The sequence below is a fragment of the Schistocerca nitens genome, chromosome 1 (assembly GCF_023898315.1).
Source record: "Schistocerca nitens isolate TAMUIC-IGC-003100 chromosome 1, iqSchNite1.1, whole genome shotgun sequence".
Lineage (NCBI taxonomy): Eukaryota > Metazoa > Arthropoda > Insecta > Orthoptera > Acrididae > Schistocerca > Schistocerca nitens.
In genome coordinates this window covers 1100259615-1100279575 of record NC_064614.1, presented here as the reverse complement: position 1 = coordinate 1100279575, position 19961 = coordinate 1100259615, and the positions used below count along the sequence as shown (strand labels likewise).

Genomic DNA, 19961 nt, shown 5'->3' with positions numbered 1-19961 from the left:
GTGAATTTTCATTACAAATGAAAAAAAAATCATCTTTAAGAACTGAACTAAAATTTTGTAAAATCCCTGTGTTAAGTTGTAGCCCATATTCCAATAAATAATCTGTAAAAAGTTCAACTTCCTACCTCAAATACTTTGTGAGGAAAGATGTAATTTATAAGCGTTATTTTAACATTGCAAGTATAGGGCGTTCCGGAGCCCCTTAAGCCGATTAGAATATGTGTACATAAAAAACCACAAGCATTTCACTTGCGAGAAGGGCTCTGTTCAGCATGCGGTGAATGTATTCTTGTGTGGTGGTATTTACTAATGTTGAAAGGAGGGCCTTGATAATTTCACAGGCGGACGACACAGCAGCCTCCCGTCTGACCCCGTGCAATTGGTTCCTCGCCAATGTAATCTCACCGGTGACATTTAACTTACCTTCAACAAGACGGAGCATTGTAAGATCACTATCAAAAACTATCAAGAGTTGTTTGAGGGGTTCGCAGATATGAGTGTGGTTTTGTTGCCTGAAGGTCAGTTGGAGTCAGTACTATGAGCTCATCTCACACGCTAAAGAGCGAACTGGCTAATCTCCGTGGCTTGTGCATGACGATTCACCAATCATGGATCAAGATTATCCGATTCATATATTCTCTTGTGGACTCCATGTCGCCACCATAGTCAGAACGAAAATAACTACTACACACTACTTTGTGAATGTCTGCAATTCATATGCTCTTCAGTACATGATTTGGTATTTCGGAAGCCTGGGGTTTATATGATCCCCTATGAGAGCGGCCGTTCACACATCGGACAGACGACACTTACAGTCCAGGAGAGATGCACTGAACACTACAGGTACACCCGTCTCTTACAACCTAATAAATCTGCGTTGGCAGAGCACTGTATTGACACTGGGAACTCTATGCCGTACGATAATGTCGAAATTTTATCCTCGACTTCATCTTTCTGGGACTCGGTAGTGAAAGAAGCAACTGAAATTCGGTTGGCGACGAATTTAATTAATAGAGATAGCGGCTTCAGCTTGAACAAATCATGGAATTCGGCAATTTCTGTAATTAAATCACAAAGACGAGCGATGGTACAGCACTCGGTGACACATCGACATCACCTTGTGGATCGATTGCGCAGCCGTAGATTTAATTTCCGTGCGTAAGTTACACTTCCTTGCCGCCTATCAACGTCTCTGGCGCCTTGTGTATCTTTGGCCGCATACGCAGCGGTTCGGTCTTCGAGTTTAAAAGGACGGAGCAAGTGCTGGAGCGTTAGTCACCACGGCTCACTCTGGAGATGGCTGGACGGTATTCAGTCAAAATATTAGAAGAAGAAACTGAATTTATGCGGCCTGACGCCCGAAATTTTATGAAACAACCATGTTATTGTCTATTGTTGTTACTCTTATGACCGTTCTACACTATTGGTATGTTGTGCCCGAAGTTTGTAATCTGATCCCCGAGAAAATATGACACAACTAAGGAATGAGTGTACAGAGGGAAAGTATGTAACTACAAGGCGCTGCGCCTTCCACACCGGTGACACAACTCCTAGATGCAAAGCATATTCATGATAGTTTCTTTGCTAGTATCCTTATGTGGTAATTCCACATCAAATGATAGTGAATTTTCATGCTTACAAGTTGTGTGTTTCTAACCGTATGCATGGAATTATCCTTTGCATTCAATGTGACATATTTTCTCCTCTTAATCTGACTTTCAGTCTTTTTAATTTTCTTACGTTCAGCTTATATAATGGCTTACTGACAAATTTTAAACGTCGCTGAGGGTTTTATCTACTTTCTCTGCCAAGAGTTCTGGTGTTTTATGCATAGTGGCAATATTGCTGTCATAACAAAATATTTTTTTCCTGCGCTCAACATTCTCTGGAAAGTTAAACTCCTGTATTATTGTATTCTAGATCTAATAAAAGTCTTACTAAACATTTAACTTCATTTGAGGCTAGCATTATTTCTATCATCTTTATTCTGGTTTCCAGATATTATCGGAAATATTCGTTTTCTATATCTCTTATTGCTAATGAGAATAGCTTCTTCAGTAGCGTTTTATAGTAAATAGTGTCAGACGTCTTGAATAGATCTAAAAACGTATTGATCACGTAGTGATAATTGATTGACGCTCGAAGTACTGCTTTTCTAAAATCGACTGAGACTGAATCTGAGTTTCTACTGCTTTGGAAACCAAACTGTATTTCCCAGGTGGAGCTATGAGTGTTCCGACTGCTCATCAATCTGTCTTTCACACCATATTCTCAATTTTTTAAAATGACGACAACAGAGAAAAATGCCTGTAAATTTTTTGGTAGTTCTACATTACTTCCTTTATGAGAGTTACAAATTTTACTAATTCTAAATATTCATGGAGGTCATTTGACATGAAGGCCTCATTTATGATGTTAATTGAGAGAATTTGTATGCTGTCTAGTTATTCTTCAGTATATGGACTGGTACTGCACCAATGTCTGCTGATTTATTATTTTTATTTTTGTATTGTTTGTGGGTAATGACATTATTGTTTAATATGTTACAGAGTCTCCTTATTCCTGGGAAATTTTATTGCAACATTTCTACAATGTTGGAAAAACATTCATTTTCAAAATTAACTACTTGTAGTTCCTGAGGATAATTTATTGACCTAGTCATGTTCTTTAGCATAATTTAATTATGTTTGTGTCTTTCTTTCCTGTTATAAAACACTGTTTGTTGTTTCGCTTTATTTTAAGTATTAAGTATTATTTCGTCATTCAAATAATTTTTTGCAGCTAGCGGTACCATCCTGCAGATCTTTGAGGAACAGTGGTATGTAGGATTCTGGAAGGACTTTGCAGTTCCTACTGTTATCCATTTGTTTTTACCAGACAGTTCTATAAATGTGGGTGATTTGCAAGACACCCACTCAAAATTCTGTTCAGATGGAGCACATAACTTAGGAAAATTAGCATCTCCAGTGTTCTCTGCATAAACTCTACACAGGATTGATTCAACTACGCCTCTGAAAAACCTAGCCCCGTCCTGCATACACATTTCAGACCAATAAAAAGCTTAAGTATTAATTTCCAACGGTTGACTACTGCTCTCAAGATATGCCGTTTATTATCCACTACCAGCCGTATAACTTTAATGCTAATTCTGTGGGGCACACTATATACCCCACAGAATTAGCATATATTTGAAATTGTGTATGCAGGGTGTCCCAGGAGGAATGGACAATATTGTTATGAGAGGAACGATCACTCTAAACAAAAAGTGTAGTAAACATGGGATGTAAAATGCGGACATTAAGAGCTACGAAGACTTCTTCATTTTCGCTCCTCTGAAACACGTTTCCTCTACTGAACAAGAGCTCATAGCTGTGAAGGTATGCATCTTAGAGCCCATGTTTACTAGGTAATTTTTTCTTCTTTTGGTCCACACTGCCTCCTCCCAAAACATGTGAAACAAAGAGCTTGTTGTGGAAGATATTTGTTTCAGGGCATCCTTGACACCTTGTTTATGTTTCGACTCTATTTACATCAAGTGAACGAATAACTGTTACAGAAAAAATTCCATAAAATAGATTAAGACAAAAAAATTTTCTTCTAATAATAATAATTAATAAATTCTTCCTTGCACGACTACATATGAAGAACAACAACTCCTGTAGTCAAGCTTCAAAGCTATTATTAGCTGCTATTGTCTAGTACTGCATAATATATGTTAACTTCCAATCTTTCAGGTCTCGAGATCATCCTGGACTTCATTCCAAACCACTCGAGTGACAAACACGAGTGGTTCGAGAAATCTGTGAACAAAGAGGGGCAATACACTAACTACTATGTGTGGAGAAATGGACGCAAGAAGGGGAAACCCCCCAACAACTGGGTGAGTGACATATTCATGGAGAAATTTTGTATCCTTGGATCTGGTGACAGTCTAGTGTTAAAATTAAAATATTTTTAGCTGTTGCGATGCAGTTAGTCAAGATCTTTTACTCATACCTGTATACATTCATTGATTAATTTTGTCATATTTATATGTCGACCATTCAATACCTAAACACTAAAAACAACAAGTGAAATATTTATTGTTTTCTTATTTAGTAGTGATGAAAAACTTGATCACACAATTTATAAGTATTGTTCATTTTACAACATAAAGAAAGAAAGGAACCTTCATGTAAGCAAAGACAGGGAAATACATTTTGAGTCCGAAAAACTTTGGCACCAACTCTAGATGAACTGAAAGAAGATCATTTTAAACTTAAGTATTATGTTTCATAACTATTTTGAATTGAAACTCATACATAATACACTGCAATAAATGACAAAAATTTCATCCTCACCGTAATAATAATCATTAGAACATGTACAGATATTATACCGCTCATGATCACAGTAAATTATACCACCTCTACCATTACCAGCAGCAGTCAGACTATGACAATGCTGAATTCACATTTGTACTTACGCAGCATTTTTTTACACTGAGTATGTTTGACATATAATTCATACATTTTTTTATGTTAAGAGTGGATGCAAGGCCTGTATTGACTACACGCAGATCGTGATTCTTGTAGAAGAGAAAACAAAGTATGTGGTCGAGTACAGCTTTCTGTTATCTACATGGTAATCTGTTGCGAGCCCATCAAATAACATACTCATGTTCTCCTTCCCCTTTCAATTTTCAGAATCTCTCCAGTAAATACGTTGCAGTCAGCGTAATATGGACAAAAATATAATGATATGAGCAAAAAATTAAAAATTAATATGCACAATGACATAAATATGTGGCCTAAGAATATTAAAAAGAAGTAAAACTTCTGCTACAAAATACATTAGTATACCAGTTTATGATAATGGACTGCCGGCCGGTGTGGCCGAGCGGTTCTAGGCGCTGCAGTCTGAAACCGCGCGACCGCTACGGTCGCTGGTTCGAATCCTGCCTCGGGCATGGATGTGTGTGATGTCCTCAGCTGTTAAGTCCCATAGTGCTCAGAGCCATTTGAACAATTTTTTTTATGAACTATTTACTTAGGAATAAAATGCACATGAGAAGGAAGCTAAACTAGGGAATTCGATGTGGTAGTAGACTTTTTATTAACAACATCGGAAGGTAATCATCTATGACGTGTTTTATTGCACTTCCTCATTTTTACTGCAATTTATGAGCTTTGAGTTGCAATATGCAGCGAATACCTTGTGCGAATTCTCACACAAAAGAAGATATTCTATTGTCAGACAACAATCTTAAGCTTCGAAAAACTTCTTTCTACTTCAGCTAGCACAAGAGAAGCATAGTGGAAGTGGATAATACCGTTTGAATCTATATCCAAATGTCTAAGAGAGCACTTGTTAACCAACAAAATTATTAAAATGGAACACAGTGTGTGATACCTTCACATGAAACGTCCAGGCTGATAGGTCGTGGTCGATGTATAAAACTCTCCGCTCCACTTTACGTCGGTGGATGTCTCCCGCAGTCGGGGACGAAACGTTCCTCCGAGGTAAAGCGGCGAACTGCAGTACCTCAGTGTGCGATACTCTTCATTTTTTTCTAACACGTTTCCATTTCCTTTGGCACTTCTTTTCCCACTCATCACAAACAGCTTCTAATTATCCACAGTTTCTATCTGTTTCATTAGTGGCTCTTCTGATTCCTCCGAAACATTTATGGTTGCAGGAATAAATCCAAAAGTTGATCTTGTATACGAAAGTTTGCCAGAAGTTTTAGCATGAGGCATTAGCTCTTGGGCTAGTCCAAGTGAAGCGGTTTCACTTCTGTCGAATGACTAAGTTTTGCTTTTCGCAATGTTTAAGTTCTGGCAGTAATAGTTGCAGGCATGACTCCAGGTCCCACATCTCGTCAAAAAAGGAGATGGTGGTAATGAATTGTGTGTAACTCACAACTTAAATGCTGCACCGTCTGAAGGGTCTTTCAAAAATATCATTTTTACACACCCAATAAATTTGTCATCACTGAATTGACCACAATTTCTTCTGCAGTTCTGTGCAAGGCGTGATCTAAACAAGTAACATGCCCCATTTTACTGTGTGATCCTTTTAGTGAATCGGCAGATTTCATCTTTTAGGGGCAGCATCCCGTACCAAGAGTAGTACATTGTTGCGCATAACTTCGTAGGGACATATAGCATAAGTTTTCTAAATGTTCATTAGAAACGATTTTGGCTGGATCAGCTTTTTCCAAAGAACCGACAGTGATATTTCCAAAATATATTCCCCCAGAGTCTGTGGTTTCATCAGTTGGTATATTTTTTTAAAATTTGCAACCTATTATTTGACTTGTTGCCTTGCTTTTTCGTTGTTTTGACTGATATAGTCGTCTCTTTTCACATCAACTGTGTTATACACCCTTGAACTAACTGATATGTTGTGTGTGAGACTTACACTGCAGTTGGATTAGGCACTCTGCTCACCACTTATGGACCTTTAAAAAACTCGTAAAATTTAACTATTTCAGCAATAGTCTTTGATAATTTCCCATGAATCCTAATTAGATTTATGTTTCCTACCACATATTCTTTTCGAATAATTCTTTTGTCACACCTGACTTATCAAGATTTGCCTATGCTTCGAACTTGTCCTACTGGCTTGCGTGTCCGTGCGGTTCTAGCCGCTACAGTCTGGAACCGCGAGACCGCTGCGGTCGCAAGTACGAATCCTGCCTCGGGCGTGGATGTGTGTGATGTCCTTAGGTTAGTTAGGTTTAAGTAGTTCTAAGTTCTAGGGGACTGATGACCTCAGTGGTTAAGTCCCATAGTGCTCAGAGCCATTTGAACCAATTTGAACTTGTCCTCTACATGCAAGTCAGTTCTGTTCGGGAATTTCAGCAATCGTGCGATCTGAGTGTTAGATCTTTTGCCTGTTAACAGTCATTGGACTATATTTTCGCTATTGAATTCGCTAGGTTGTTAAGTACGCCATCAATATCTTCGATGTTAAGTCCCCAAGCAATATGTTGCTCATGGCAGAAACCACTGGAGAGTGACCCAACTCTCTCATTACTCTCCCTACTGGGTTTGAAGCCTAGTGATATCATGGTACATAAATGGCCTTTTTCATAGCATGAACCAAAGATGAGGACCATTAGCACAGTATTTTCTTAGGTTTGCCTGTAATGGATATACGAACTTTGCTCAATTTACTGGTCACTGCCTTTCCAGTACATTTCCTTCGTGGACTCATCCTCAGAACTTTCTAAAAAAAATATCTATAGTCACTAAAACCTAATTACAACCACCTTTGGTTGTTCAGAGTGGCCCAAATAAATCTGTGCAACCTAACTCGCTCACTCCTTTAGGAATAATACAACACAGTGGGCCCCAGCTGCTAACTGTAGATATTTTCGTTCTCTGACAGCTCTCAAGAACCTTCCTGGACTTCTTTACCACATTCTTAAAGATGTATGTCTCCTTCAGTTTGTCTGCACACATTTTTGGACTGAAGTGTCCATAGCTGAGGTACACTATATAAATTTGTCTTCTGTATGTTAAGGTAAGCACAACTTCGAGTTGCCCCAAATTAGATTAAGTCTTTGATGCAGTATGTCTTTTACCACTAAATAATATACCCTTTTTTTAGGTATCTTCATTTTCTTCCGACCCTCTCTTGATTATTACTAATATTGGGTCTTGTTCTTGTTCTCATTGGAGTTTCTAATAGCCTCTCTTTAATGTAGTGGTAATGTTCTACATTTTCTATTTAAATAAACGGACCTATTTGGTTCGGAATTCATCTGATCTCGCATACTCATTCTCACTGGAGGCGAGATAACGCAGCTGATGTAATGTTATCTTTGCCTAGCGCGTACTGTATGGCCAACTGGTATTCTCGGAGCACTATGGCCCGTCTAGTAAGACTGCCATTTGTCAGTTTACTATTATTTATGAAAGCTAAAGCTTAAGGATCAGTGCAAATGGTGACTCTCTTATCCATCACTAATAGTGAAATTTTTCGAAAGCATACACTATGGCTAATGCTTCGTTCTCAGTAACTGTTCAATTTTGGTCATATGTAGCTACAATTCTGCATGCAAAATTAATTATTCCGTGCTCTGTTCACTTCTCCGTCTCCAGTGACTGAAATAGATGGGCTCTGATCTCATGTTCTAAACTGTCAGCTGATAGACAAAATTCTTTACCTAATTTCTGATAAAACAACGCATTTCCTTTACATAGGGCTTCCTTAATTTTTTCAAATCCCTATTGATACTATTTAATCCAAACTCATGCAACATTCTCTTTCATTAAGTAAAGCAGCTGCATTCAAAACTTGCACAATTAGAGTATTCTGTAGAAATAACATGAACTGAGAAATGACTTTACTTGCTTCCTGTTCATTGGTTCTGGATATTCTATTATTACCTCCTACTCCCCTGTACTTGGAGTGATGTGTCTTTCTGAAATTATACATCCAAGGAACTGTAGGTTACTTTTTTAGAATTTGGACTTGCTTAGACTAACAGCAATATCTGACAATAATATTACTCTTTAGGAAAGCCATGACAGTAACTATTCTTTGGCCAGAATTCTATTATGCTTCCTCCAATCACTGGCAGCAATTAAAATTTGATCAACACAGACTGTAATCTTAGCCAGTAGATTTTTCCCTGATATAGGCTTCTGAATTTGTATGAATACAGGCACTGAGGCATTTATTTCAAAAGTCAGTAATCTGAATTGGTATCACCTACCTCCATAAACAAAAGCTGTGTATTGCCTACAGTTTTCCGATAGTGAAACTTGCCAGAAGCCATCTTAAGGTCAAGATTGCATAGTACGCTAGTCCCTTAAAATATTTGTAGTAACTCTCCAAGAGGTCTTTGCCTGCCATTCTGAGGTTCTGTTATCTATTTATGTATCTAGAATCTAATGTTACCCTTGCTGATCCAGACTTCGTAGCTACATATACCAGTGGATGGCAGTAATGGCTCACTGATATTTCACAATTTAGCAAGTGAGTCCTACATTCTCTTAATTTCCCTTCTTATGACATCTCTTTTGTTGAAGGTACTGGATAAGATGTAGTGGGTGTATTTGACCTTGAATTCAAAAGTGTCACCTTTCATTAAGTCTGATTTGTACAAAAATACCTTTTTATATTTCAGAAGGAATATCTCTAACTCCCCTTTTCCAGTTTGATTAATTACTGTAATCTCATTTACTTCAGCCCTTATTTTAGCAGCTGCCACTTTTGTTTCAATGTTGTTCTCACCACTATTTTGCTTTTGTGAAGTAATTTCAGTGTTAATAGTGTTCAATCGAAAACACTCATCAATCACCTTTAGGCAGCATCTGCCTTATGCTTCTTCGTGAGGACTGGCCTTGTTAACAGATGTTATACAATTCTTAGTCTCATTTACTAATCATGATCATAGGGCCCCTTTCAAAAACTATAATAGCCACATGGTTTAACAACAGACTTATTCCTATGATCACAGTAAGACAAAGATGTGGCACCACCATAGGTCTGAACTTCAATATGGTTCTCTGAATTTTTTCTTCTAGTAACACTTGTTTCTTTATTGTTTTACTCTTTCCTGCAACAGCACTTATGACCTTAACTCCCTGTACTGGTAATTCTGGTACTTCTCCTTTGTTTGTTATTTTCTTGTAAATTCATTCTGCAACTGCGTAAAATTCGCTACCTGTGTCAGTGAGCATTACTGCCTCAATACCATTACTTTCATTAATCACTGTTGGCTGATAATCCACTTTACTTCCTGTCTCTGATTCTTCAAAAGAAGGCTTCCCTTACAGTCCCAAAGTCCTCCCTCATCACCTGTTTCATTACTATTTTCAGTTTATGATCAGAATTTGCACGAACTCCCCTCTTGTTTTCCCATTCAGCACTACTCTACCATCTATCTACTTCCATGAAAATCTGAATGTCCTCAGTTCCAACCATTTTTCTCCTGCCTATTAAAGCAAAGTTGTGGAAAGTACATGCTTTCAAATAATGGTTGTTATTGATAACATTCCCAGTATTAATATGTGCTGTACCCATACTTTTTAATTTTGAATTTAATTTATTCTCTATGTTTTCAGCAACAAAATCAGTGCCTCTGTCATTAAAATCACTAAGTTCACGTCAAATACCATATAATATTCTGAAATACTTCTTTTATTTTGTTATCAACAGAAGTTTGAACGGAATTTATCTTAACAGATAACGAAGGATTAACCATTTTTATCTTATTATTTATTTAAAATACTGTCTTTCTATGTTTCTGTCTCCTCACTAAACGCAGATTTAAAGTATATCTAGCTCTCTTATTTTATTCGTTACCTTTATTGAATACAGTTACCAAGACAATATCTTCATTTATTTCACTGGACAATATATTTGTGCCTATTTTTTTCTCCGTGAATCCACCAATTGTTTCACTTATTTCTCTAAATTTCTTGTTAATTTTTTAAATAACCTCTTCAGTTTTGTTGCTTTTTATTGTTAGTAGTCTTATCACATGCTTCTATTTTTTTCACTGAGAGCTACCTCTATTTCGTTAAAATTGCTTTTCATGTTCTGAGAAAATGAGCCTTGATATCCTTTCTGATATCATCAAATTTCCCTATAGGATTCTTCTATTTTACTGTTTGCTTCCTGGTAGATGATTCTATTTCGACAATTTTACTCATAAGAGCTTGAAACATTTCCTGCGTACTGCTATTTACATTTTCATTTTCTTTCATGTCCTTCCCATTATCCACTTCCTGCGTACTTGCTTCAGTAACGTTTTCTGTTCTAGTTTATTATGCAATCTCCTGATCCTCATTTTCCTCTAAATGATTCATGGTGTACGAGTATACGCCTTGCCTCTTAGATTTCCTAAGTGGCAACTTATGTCACAGTATGTAATTATTATTTTAATCCCCTCTTATAAATAACATAATCTTCGACATACTTTGTGTAAGTTTTAGCCCTTTGCATGTGCACCGAACTCCGAAATCTGCATATGCTGCTCCCGCAGTGACTTGAACTGCTTTCTATATGCTACATGCACACAACAATTGTTTCTACTGCTAATACTACCACTACTACTAGTAGTAGTATTAGTAGTAGTTCTACTCATCTGCGGATCACTTTTACTAGTATATTGAGCATGTAATCTCATTACAAATTAAGTGCAACAAAAATATAATTCTTACATACTTAAATGTCTAATGTGATGAGGATAGGACAGGTAGTCGGCCGTTTCCTTATAGTAGAAGCCATCCTAGCGTTTGCCTGAAGTAATTTAAGGAAACCATGGAAAAACTAAATCTGGATTGCTGGATGAAGACTGGAGCCTCCACTGTCCGAAATACAATGCCCGTATGTTTAAACGTTGATACCTCAATTGATTTATGCATCGTGTACAATGCTGTCTTACAGAGAAGTTATTTGATAATTTAAAAGCCTAGTGTTATACACTTAACTCATTTTTCGTTCCCAGTCACTGCGCGTACTACACATTGCCACACATTGTTTCACAGTGATGTCAGCACCACAGCGACGATGTCTGGTTACGATTTTGTGTACTGCAATTTCTCATTTTCTAGCATGAAAAACTGAGTCAGCATCACTGTATGAGTGAGAAGTTGAGCTCAGAAAGAGGATAAGTTACTAGCGGTATACATTGCATACCTTTGGAGCAAGCTTTTCCAGAAAAGAAAAAGAGAAAATGGAGAAAACGTGGTGTGAAAGTGTTGCATGAATAGGCTGATGTTTTACTACTGTTATTGTTATTATTTATATGTTTTACATTTTCCTCCAAACCCCTACTCTGTGTTCTCCACATAATCCTTCAGTACATAGAATCTGTTGCTTAATAAGTACCTTTTAAGTGCCTTTTTACGTAAGTTTGTTTCAGTAATCTCTTTATTCTCCTTAGACAATTTATTGTACAGTTTTATTTCTTCGTGAAAAGTGCAGTTTCATTTTTATTGTTTCTTGGTGAATATAAGTTTACTTTAGTTCTTATTCCATCGTCATGAACAGAGCTATTTGTTCAATAATTATGCTCTGGATATGTGGCTGACGTCGCCACAACTGCTACTGCTCTTTTTATTCTTCTTCTTCCTTGTCCTCGTGATGATATTCCTCTCTCAGAAACTTCTTGATTCTTGAATGAAACTTTATTACTTCGCGACGCGAACTTACCACATTCCGTGACACCTACTTTCCACACTCCGTGATTCACAGTATTATAACTTCGTGATGCTATCCGCAAGCCAGGAAGTTCACTTCCTTAAAAATTCTAACACTCCAATGTATTGCGACACTGTCCATGTTTTTTATCTTCAGTACAGGTATTCCGAAAGACGCCGATTTGTATTCGCTGGCACGGCTTACTCATGGCTCCTCACCTCACTGGCTCAGTTTCAGTACGTTATCATGCTGCCAGTCTAGCAGAGTTCCAACTGTGATAACTGCTTTCCTACACTCCACCGTAGCGGTTCATGTTGCTATTAAAGAGATCGAGTTATTCATGTTAACTACAGCGTCTCAATACAATGATCATGTGGAGCCCGAAATAAGAGGAATCTAACAGCCCCATTCGTGTTTATCACCCCTACTTCCGGTGGTAGCCAGAATGCTCATAACACATTGGAAATCACGACTGATTCCTACGTTGATTTGATACGATTTTGAACAAACACCCTCCACAATGCTCGACGGTTCCTACCACCAATAGATGAGGTCTACCTCGGCTTGGTTTAGTTACAGTTGTTGCTTCGAGTTCCCACTTTACAATCGTGTCAACAGCAGTCGACTTGGGCAATTTTAGTAGGGTTGAAATGTCCCTGATGGGTTTATTTTTTAGATAACATCCAATGAATTGTCCACATGTGAAGTCACTGAGCTCTATTGACTGAACCATTTTCCTGTTACTGTCTTTCTACCGACACAGCACCTCTTTCTGTACTGGCAGATTCGCCCCTTGTGACATCTTGTGGTCAATTAAGCGTTACATAGTGGTGTCGTGATACTTTTGGTGACACAGTATATATATAGGGTAATTATACTTAATGTTAAACTTTCAAAACGCTGTAGAAATAATACCACTGGCCAGAATGACGTCAAATTGCTACGGAATATTGTCAGAGAAGGGGGAAAACGTATGGCAGCAGAAAAAAAAATTGGTGTGAAAACTGATCGATAGATATCGCTGTTTGTGTCAGATTATGTAAATGAAAACATCTGTCATGTGCACAACCCATTGAAGCTAGTATAAACACCCCAGGTACACCCAGGTTCTATAAAGCCCTCCAAATCCTCAAACGCCATTCACTCTGCCTCGCCTTCTGCATCTGCCTTCCATCCCCCATGAGTGTCCTCTCTGACCTCATCCCCTTTCCTCAACCTCTCCTTTTTATTGAACACCTCTGCACCCTGTATATTGTCCTCTGACTCAATCCCCCTCAGCCCCTGGTGTCTCCCTTCCCCTCCATCCCCAGCCCATTGCCACACCTTTACCATTGCGTCCACACCCTCCACCTGCTTTCCCAACGCAACTTCCTGCATCTACCCCTTCGGGATGATGAGCTTTGCCCTGATGTCTGCCCTTCCCATCAACTCTAACCCCACCTTCCTCCTGCCTCCGCCTCAGGGCTCCCTTTCCTCCCCCTCCCTTCTCCTGACCGACTTTCCCCTTCCTATGCCCCCTCCCTCTCCCTCTCCTGTGCTCCCCTTCAGTGTCTCTGCACTCCCTCCTGCCTTGTCTTCCCTCTTCATCTCCCACCCTGCCTGCCTCATGCCTCTTAGTGTGCCTCCTGTCCCCCCTTTCCTCTTCCTCCCACCCCCCCCCCCATCCCTACCAGCGGTTTTTATTCTTTGTGAGTGTTCTGTTGTCTCCAGTGGCTTTGTTTTTTAAGTGTCTCGCTCTGTATGATTTTTATACTGTGGCCGACTTTTAACTTGTGTTTGACTCCAGTGATTTGAAGTATGCAACTAATTGCCAGCTGTGTTCTTTTAACTCTATGTCGACTTTTTAAATGTCTTCCAATTTCTCCGTATATTTTACCTCCCATCATCTCCATTTACTGTATTTTATGTCCTGCTTTTTACCCTCATTTCTTATGTGAGAGTTCCCATTGTATATTATTAAAGCCATTTGGCTGAAGAGCAGTGGACTGTGCCACAGCCAGTCCACCCCTGCCCCATAGCGGCAGGGAAATGAAATTACAATAAAGGAAAAAGAAACCTGGCACATGTTTTCCTCCTTTCGCGCCTGCAACGTTCGGCATTAATGTCTTAATGGAGAATCGCGTTCTGCTTGCAAAGATGTATTACAAGAGTGATGACTGTGTACACATCGCTCTGCAGCAGTTCTGGACACTAAAGGGCTTGGAAAAAGGGGTTGGTCCGATGACTACCGTGGGTCTGGAGAAAATGATTCGGAAATTCGAAAAGATGTGTTCCTTTGGTGTGCAACCTGGTAGCGGGAGGAAACGAATTGATTCCACGTCAGTGGAAGCAGTGGCCACAGCACTGGAGGAGGAGACGAGGGGTGGTGTGCAAACGTGTAGTTCACCGAGAATTGCCTGAACATTGGACATCCCATGAGCATGGTGTGTAAAATCCTAGGAAATATCCTTCTTTTCAAAAATGGTTCAAATGGCTCTGAGCACTATGGGACTTAACATCTATGGTCATCAGTCCCCTAGAACTTAGAACTACTTAAACCTAACTAACCTAAGGACAGCACACAACACCCAGCCATCACGAGGCAGAGAGAATCCCTGACCCCGCCGGGAATCGAACCCGGGAACCCGGGCGTGGGAAGCGAGAACGCTACCGCACGACCACGAGATGCGGGCATATCCTTCTTTGCTATCCATTCAAAATTAACCATGCACATGAGTTGCTTCCTGTTGACCTGCCAGCAAGGGGGACCTCTGCTTTAGAATTTCTTGTCCGCATGGAAGTGGACAATTGTTTGCCATGGAAGATTTTGTAGACAGACAAAGCCCATATGAATCTGACGGGATATGTCAAAAAATACGGACAACGGAAAATCGACACACAAATCAACCAGTACCACTTCATCCTGAAAAGGTCACTGTGTGGTGAGGGTTTATGGCATCATTTATCATAGGGCCATATTTTTTCGAAGAGACAGGTGCTTCCACTCCTGTTACCTGTACTGTCACTGGCAAGCACTATGAGTATCTTTTGCGCAACCACATCATTCCAGCCCTCCAACAGCGTGATGTGTGGCAGGGATCATTTTTATGCAAGACGGCGCACCTCTGAAAATTGCAAATCCAGTTAAGCAGCTGCTGAAGCGCCATTTTGGAAATGCTAGAATTATCAGCCTCAATTTCCCTATAGCCTCGCCGTCCTGATCGCCTGATATTAATCCGTGTGACTTCTGGCTGTGGGGCTACCTGAAAGATGTGTCCAGTGTTCCGATTGAAACCTTAGCTGCATTGAAGGCTCCCATTGTGCTACACATTCTGAACGTGACCCCAGGAACACTTCGATCAGTTGTGGAACATACTGTTTCTCGATTTAAAATTGTTGCACAAATAGGTGGACAGCATAATGAACATGTTTTGTGCCAGTCGCACTGAAATTAATAAAAATGGTTCAAATGGCTCTGAGCACTATGGGCCTTAACAACTGAGGTCATCAGTCCCCTAGTATTTAGAACTACTTAAACCTAACTAACCTAAGGACATCACACACATCCATGTTCGAGGCAGGATTCGAACCTGCGACCGTAGCAGTCGCGCGGTTCCGGACTGAAGCGCCTAGAACCGCTTGGCCACCACGGCCGGCTGAAATTAATAATCCGATTTGATTTTGATTGATGCTTTTTATGCGGTTTTTGTCTTCACGACAGTTAAAAAAAGATTTTTCCCATCCGATGTGATATGACTTTGCCGTGGTGGATGGGCATACATAACTAAGAGTATCACACCTGCACACCTATGCACATTGAGTAGTAGTTTGTTTAACGTCAAACAGATATCTTAGACTTTTTGTATGATTCATTTGTCATTTATAGTCCACCACTATTAAATTATGATGGTTACAGCTCCATATATTGCTACATTTTGTAACTATCTATTTTTCTTCTGCCATTCGTTTCCCCCCTTCTCCGATAATATTCCGTTGCAATTTGACGTCATTCTGAGCAGTGGTGTTATTTCTACAGCGGTTTGAAAGTTTAACTTTAGTTATAATCACGCTGTGCAACAGCACATTCGCAAACAGCCCCACTGACCAACGTGGCGGAGTGGTTAACACACTGAACTCACATCGGGAAGAACAACGATTCAAATCACTTTTCGGCAATCCACATTTAGGTTTTTCGCGATTTCTCCAAATCGCACCAGGCAAATGCTGGATCGATTCCTTTGAGCAGAGCACGGCCAATTTCCTCCCTGATCCTTTCATAATCCGGGCTTCTGATACATCTCTAACGTTCGCGCTGTCGATAGGACGTTAAACTTTAATCTTTCTTCCTTCTTTTTCAAACACACTCAAGGAGCTTTCGATGTTATTAACTAAGTCATCTACATATATTGTGATCAGTAATGGTGCCACATCAGTCTCTAGATGTGTGCCTAAAGTTACTTTAAGATCTTTCTCCTTTAATAATGATATGCTGTGTCATGTTTTGAAACGTCCCCTTAGACAAAATTATGAATGACAGTGCTGGAAAACCTCCTACGTTACAAAACTGAGCAAAACTGATCGTGCTCAGACATTTCTCTGTTTACTTATTCTGATCATCACTAAACTAACACACAATAATTTTAGCGCAACGCAATCTGACTTTCAAGACTTTCAATCATCCCTACAAAAGGATGGCCCTGACTAACAATAACCTATACCTTTCTTGAATCACTTACCTCACAAAAACTTCGTTACTCGAACTACTGCAATACAGCGAGCGCGAATACTGCCAGCTAAATAAAGGATTCTAACTACTGAAGGCACTAACTGCAGGCAGGCATAGTTACTAAATTAAATAATTTGGTAGAGAACAAACTATGTATTTAGCTTAATAGCGTTCAAAAGTCATTATATATGGCAGCCAGTTAAACTAATTTCCTTTTACTGACGGACAGACGTCCAGATCGTACGCTCAAAACTCTGGCATCTTCTCTCTCCCCACATCCACCACTGCTGTCGGCTCACCTCCAACCGCCCAACGCTACGCGCTGTTCACATCCCATTGCCCAACACTACACGTGCGAATATTCCAACAATGAGTCTAACAGCCACAGACTGCACACAGCACAGTCAGTGATTTTCACACAGAGCGCTACGTGGCGTTACCAACATAAAAACCTAAACAGCCTACGTACAGTTTGCCAGGAATTCTTCAACCCAAACAGGAAGCTGGTCTGACAGTACGTATGCTAGTGTATTCTTCATTAGGATACAGTGAGCAAGTGCATCGATCGCCTTCCGGAATTCAAGGACCACAGCACCAACCCAAGCGTCAGTATATACTGATTTCTAGGTCTCGTGGTCGAACAGGAGTTGCCTTTCACACGAGCATTGTTTACGGAATCTAAGTTGATTACTGCAGAGTGGATATTCGGTCGGCAGCCAAATCATAATAGTGAACATTTCTGACCACTTGTATCTTGTCACAATGTAGTCTTCTGCCGCTTGTACTATTTCGTTGTTGGAGGTCTGAATTATTCTGTATATCGTGTGCAAGGTTCAGATGATCCATTGCACCTGTTGAAGCTAGTAATGCAAAATAAACAAATGCAATTTTGAATCTGTTCGCAGCTGAGCCTGTACGGAGACTCGGCCTGGACATGGAACGCAAAGAGGCGCCAATACTACCTCCACCAGCTGGGGGAGCACCAGCCGGACCTCAACTTGCGCAACAAATACGTCCAACAGGAACTCAAGGTAAAGACTTCTGACATCTTACTGGAATGTTACCCTACTGGCCATTAAAATTGCTACGCCACCAAGATGACGTGCTACAGACGCGAAATTTAACCGACAGGAAGAAGATGCTGTGGATACAAATGATTAGCTTTTCAGAGCATTCACACAAGAATGGGGCCGGTTCCGACATCTACAACGTGCTGAAATGAGGAAAGTTTCCAACCGATTTCTCATACACAAACAGCAGTTGACCGGCGTTGCCTGGTGAAACGTTGTTGTGATGCCTCGTGTAAGGAGGAGAAATGCATACCATCACGTTTCCGACTTTGATAAAGGTCGGATTGTAGCCTATCGCAATTGCGGTTTATCGTATCGCGACGTTGCTGCTCGCCTTGGTCGAGATCCAATCACTGTTGGCAGAATATGGAATCCGTGGGTTCAGGAGGGTAATACGGAACGCCGTGCTGGATCCCAACGGCCTCGTATCACAAGCAGTCGAGGTGACAGGCATCTTATCCGCATGGCTGCAACGGACCGTGCTGTCACGTCTCGATCCCTGAGTCAACAGATGGGGACGTTTGCAAGACAACAACAATCTGTACGAACAGTTCGACGACGTTTGCAGCAGCATGGACTATCAGCTCGGAGACGATGGCTGCGGTTACCCTTAACGCCGCATCACAGATAGGAGAGCCTGCGATGGTGTACTCAACGACGAACCTGGGTGCACGAATGGCAAAACGTCATTTTTTCGGATGAATCCAGGTTCTGTTGACAGCATCATGATGGTCGCATCCGTGTTTGGCGACATCGAGGTGAATGCACATTGGAAGCGGGTATTCGTCATCGCCATACTGGCGTATCACCCCGCGTGACGGTATGGGGTGCCATTGGTTACACGTCTCGGTCACCTCTTGTTCGCATTGACGGCACTTTAAACTGTGGACGTTACATTTCAGATGTGTTACGACCCGTGGCTCTACCCTTGATTCGATATCTGCGAAACGCTACATTTTAGCAGGATAATGCACGACTGCTTGTTGCAGGTCCCGTACGGTCCTTACTGGATACAGAAAATGTCCGACTGCTGCCCTGGCCAGCACATTCTCTAGATCTCTCACCAATTGAAAACGTCTGGCCAATGGTGGCCGAGCAACTGGCTCGTCACAATACGCCAGTCACTACTCTTGATGAACTGTGGTATCGTGTTGAAGCTACATGGGCAGCTGTACCTGTACACGCCATCCATGCTCAGTTTGACTCAATGCTCAGGCGTATCAAGGCCGTTATTACGGCCAGATGTGGTTGTTCTGAGTACTGATTTCTCCGGATCTATGCACCCAAATTGCGTGAAAATGCAATCACATGTCAGTTCTGGTATAATATATTTGTCCAATGAATACCCGTTTATCATCTGCATTTCTTCTTGGTGTAGCAATTTTAATGGCCAATAGTGTAAGTTAAGCACGCAACTGATGGAATGAGCTATGTGTGCTATGTGTGTCGGCCAGTGTGGCTGAGCGGTTCTAGGCGCTTCAGTCTGGAACCGCGCGACCGCTACGGTCGCAGGTTCGAATCTTGCCTCGGGCATGGATGTATGTGATGTCCTTAGGTTAGTTAGGTTTAAGTAGTTCTAAGTTCTGGGGGACTGATGACCTCAGATGTTGAGTCCCATAGTGCTCAGAGCCATTTGAACCATCTTTTTGAGCTATGTGTAGAACAACATTCTACCCCGGGTATATTAATGAAACTGGCACGGAATTACGTTTCATATTAGTTTAAAGTGAGCTCTAGTGTCTAACCAAGTAACAATCATTTCTTTGCCATAGTACGTTTTACTGGCAGTGTCACATCGCCTGCTCAATAGAATCCATATATCGTCGATTTAACGGTGTTGATGTAGACTGATATACATCACTTTGATGTCCAAAACCAGCACCATCTCAAACTTATGGACACTGAAAAATTGTGAAATTGTGGCGTCTCACTTTTCAAAAGAATTTTAGAAGATAGAAAGGATTGTAATCCGACCTCCAAAGTTCAAATTCTTATAGCTTGTCTCAGGTGATCCGCAACGATAAGGGGTCTTAAATAAAGAC

The 19961-nt window shown here is 40.4% G+C and overlaps 1 protein-coding gene across 1 annotated transcript in view; it reads left to right on the top strand.

Moving 5' to 3' along the window:
* The window catches only part of LOC126198763 (uncharacterized), a 210100-nt gene that overhangs the window by 102539 nt on the left and 87600 nt on the right, over nucleotides 1-19961 (top strand). Inside the window, exons 4-5 of the mRNA XM_049935324.1 lie at nucleotides 3735-3880; nucleotides 17755-17880. Coding sequence (XP_049791281.1) covers nucleotides 3735-3880; nucleotides 17755-17880 — 272 coding nt within the window. The remainder of the gene's footprint in view (nucleotides 1-3734; nucleotides 3881-17754; nucleotides 17881-19961) is intronic.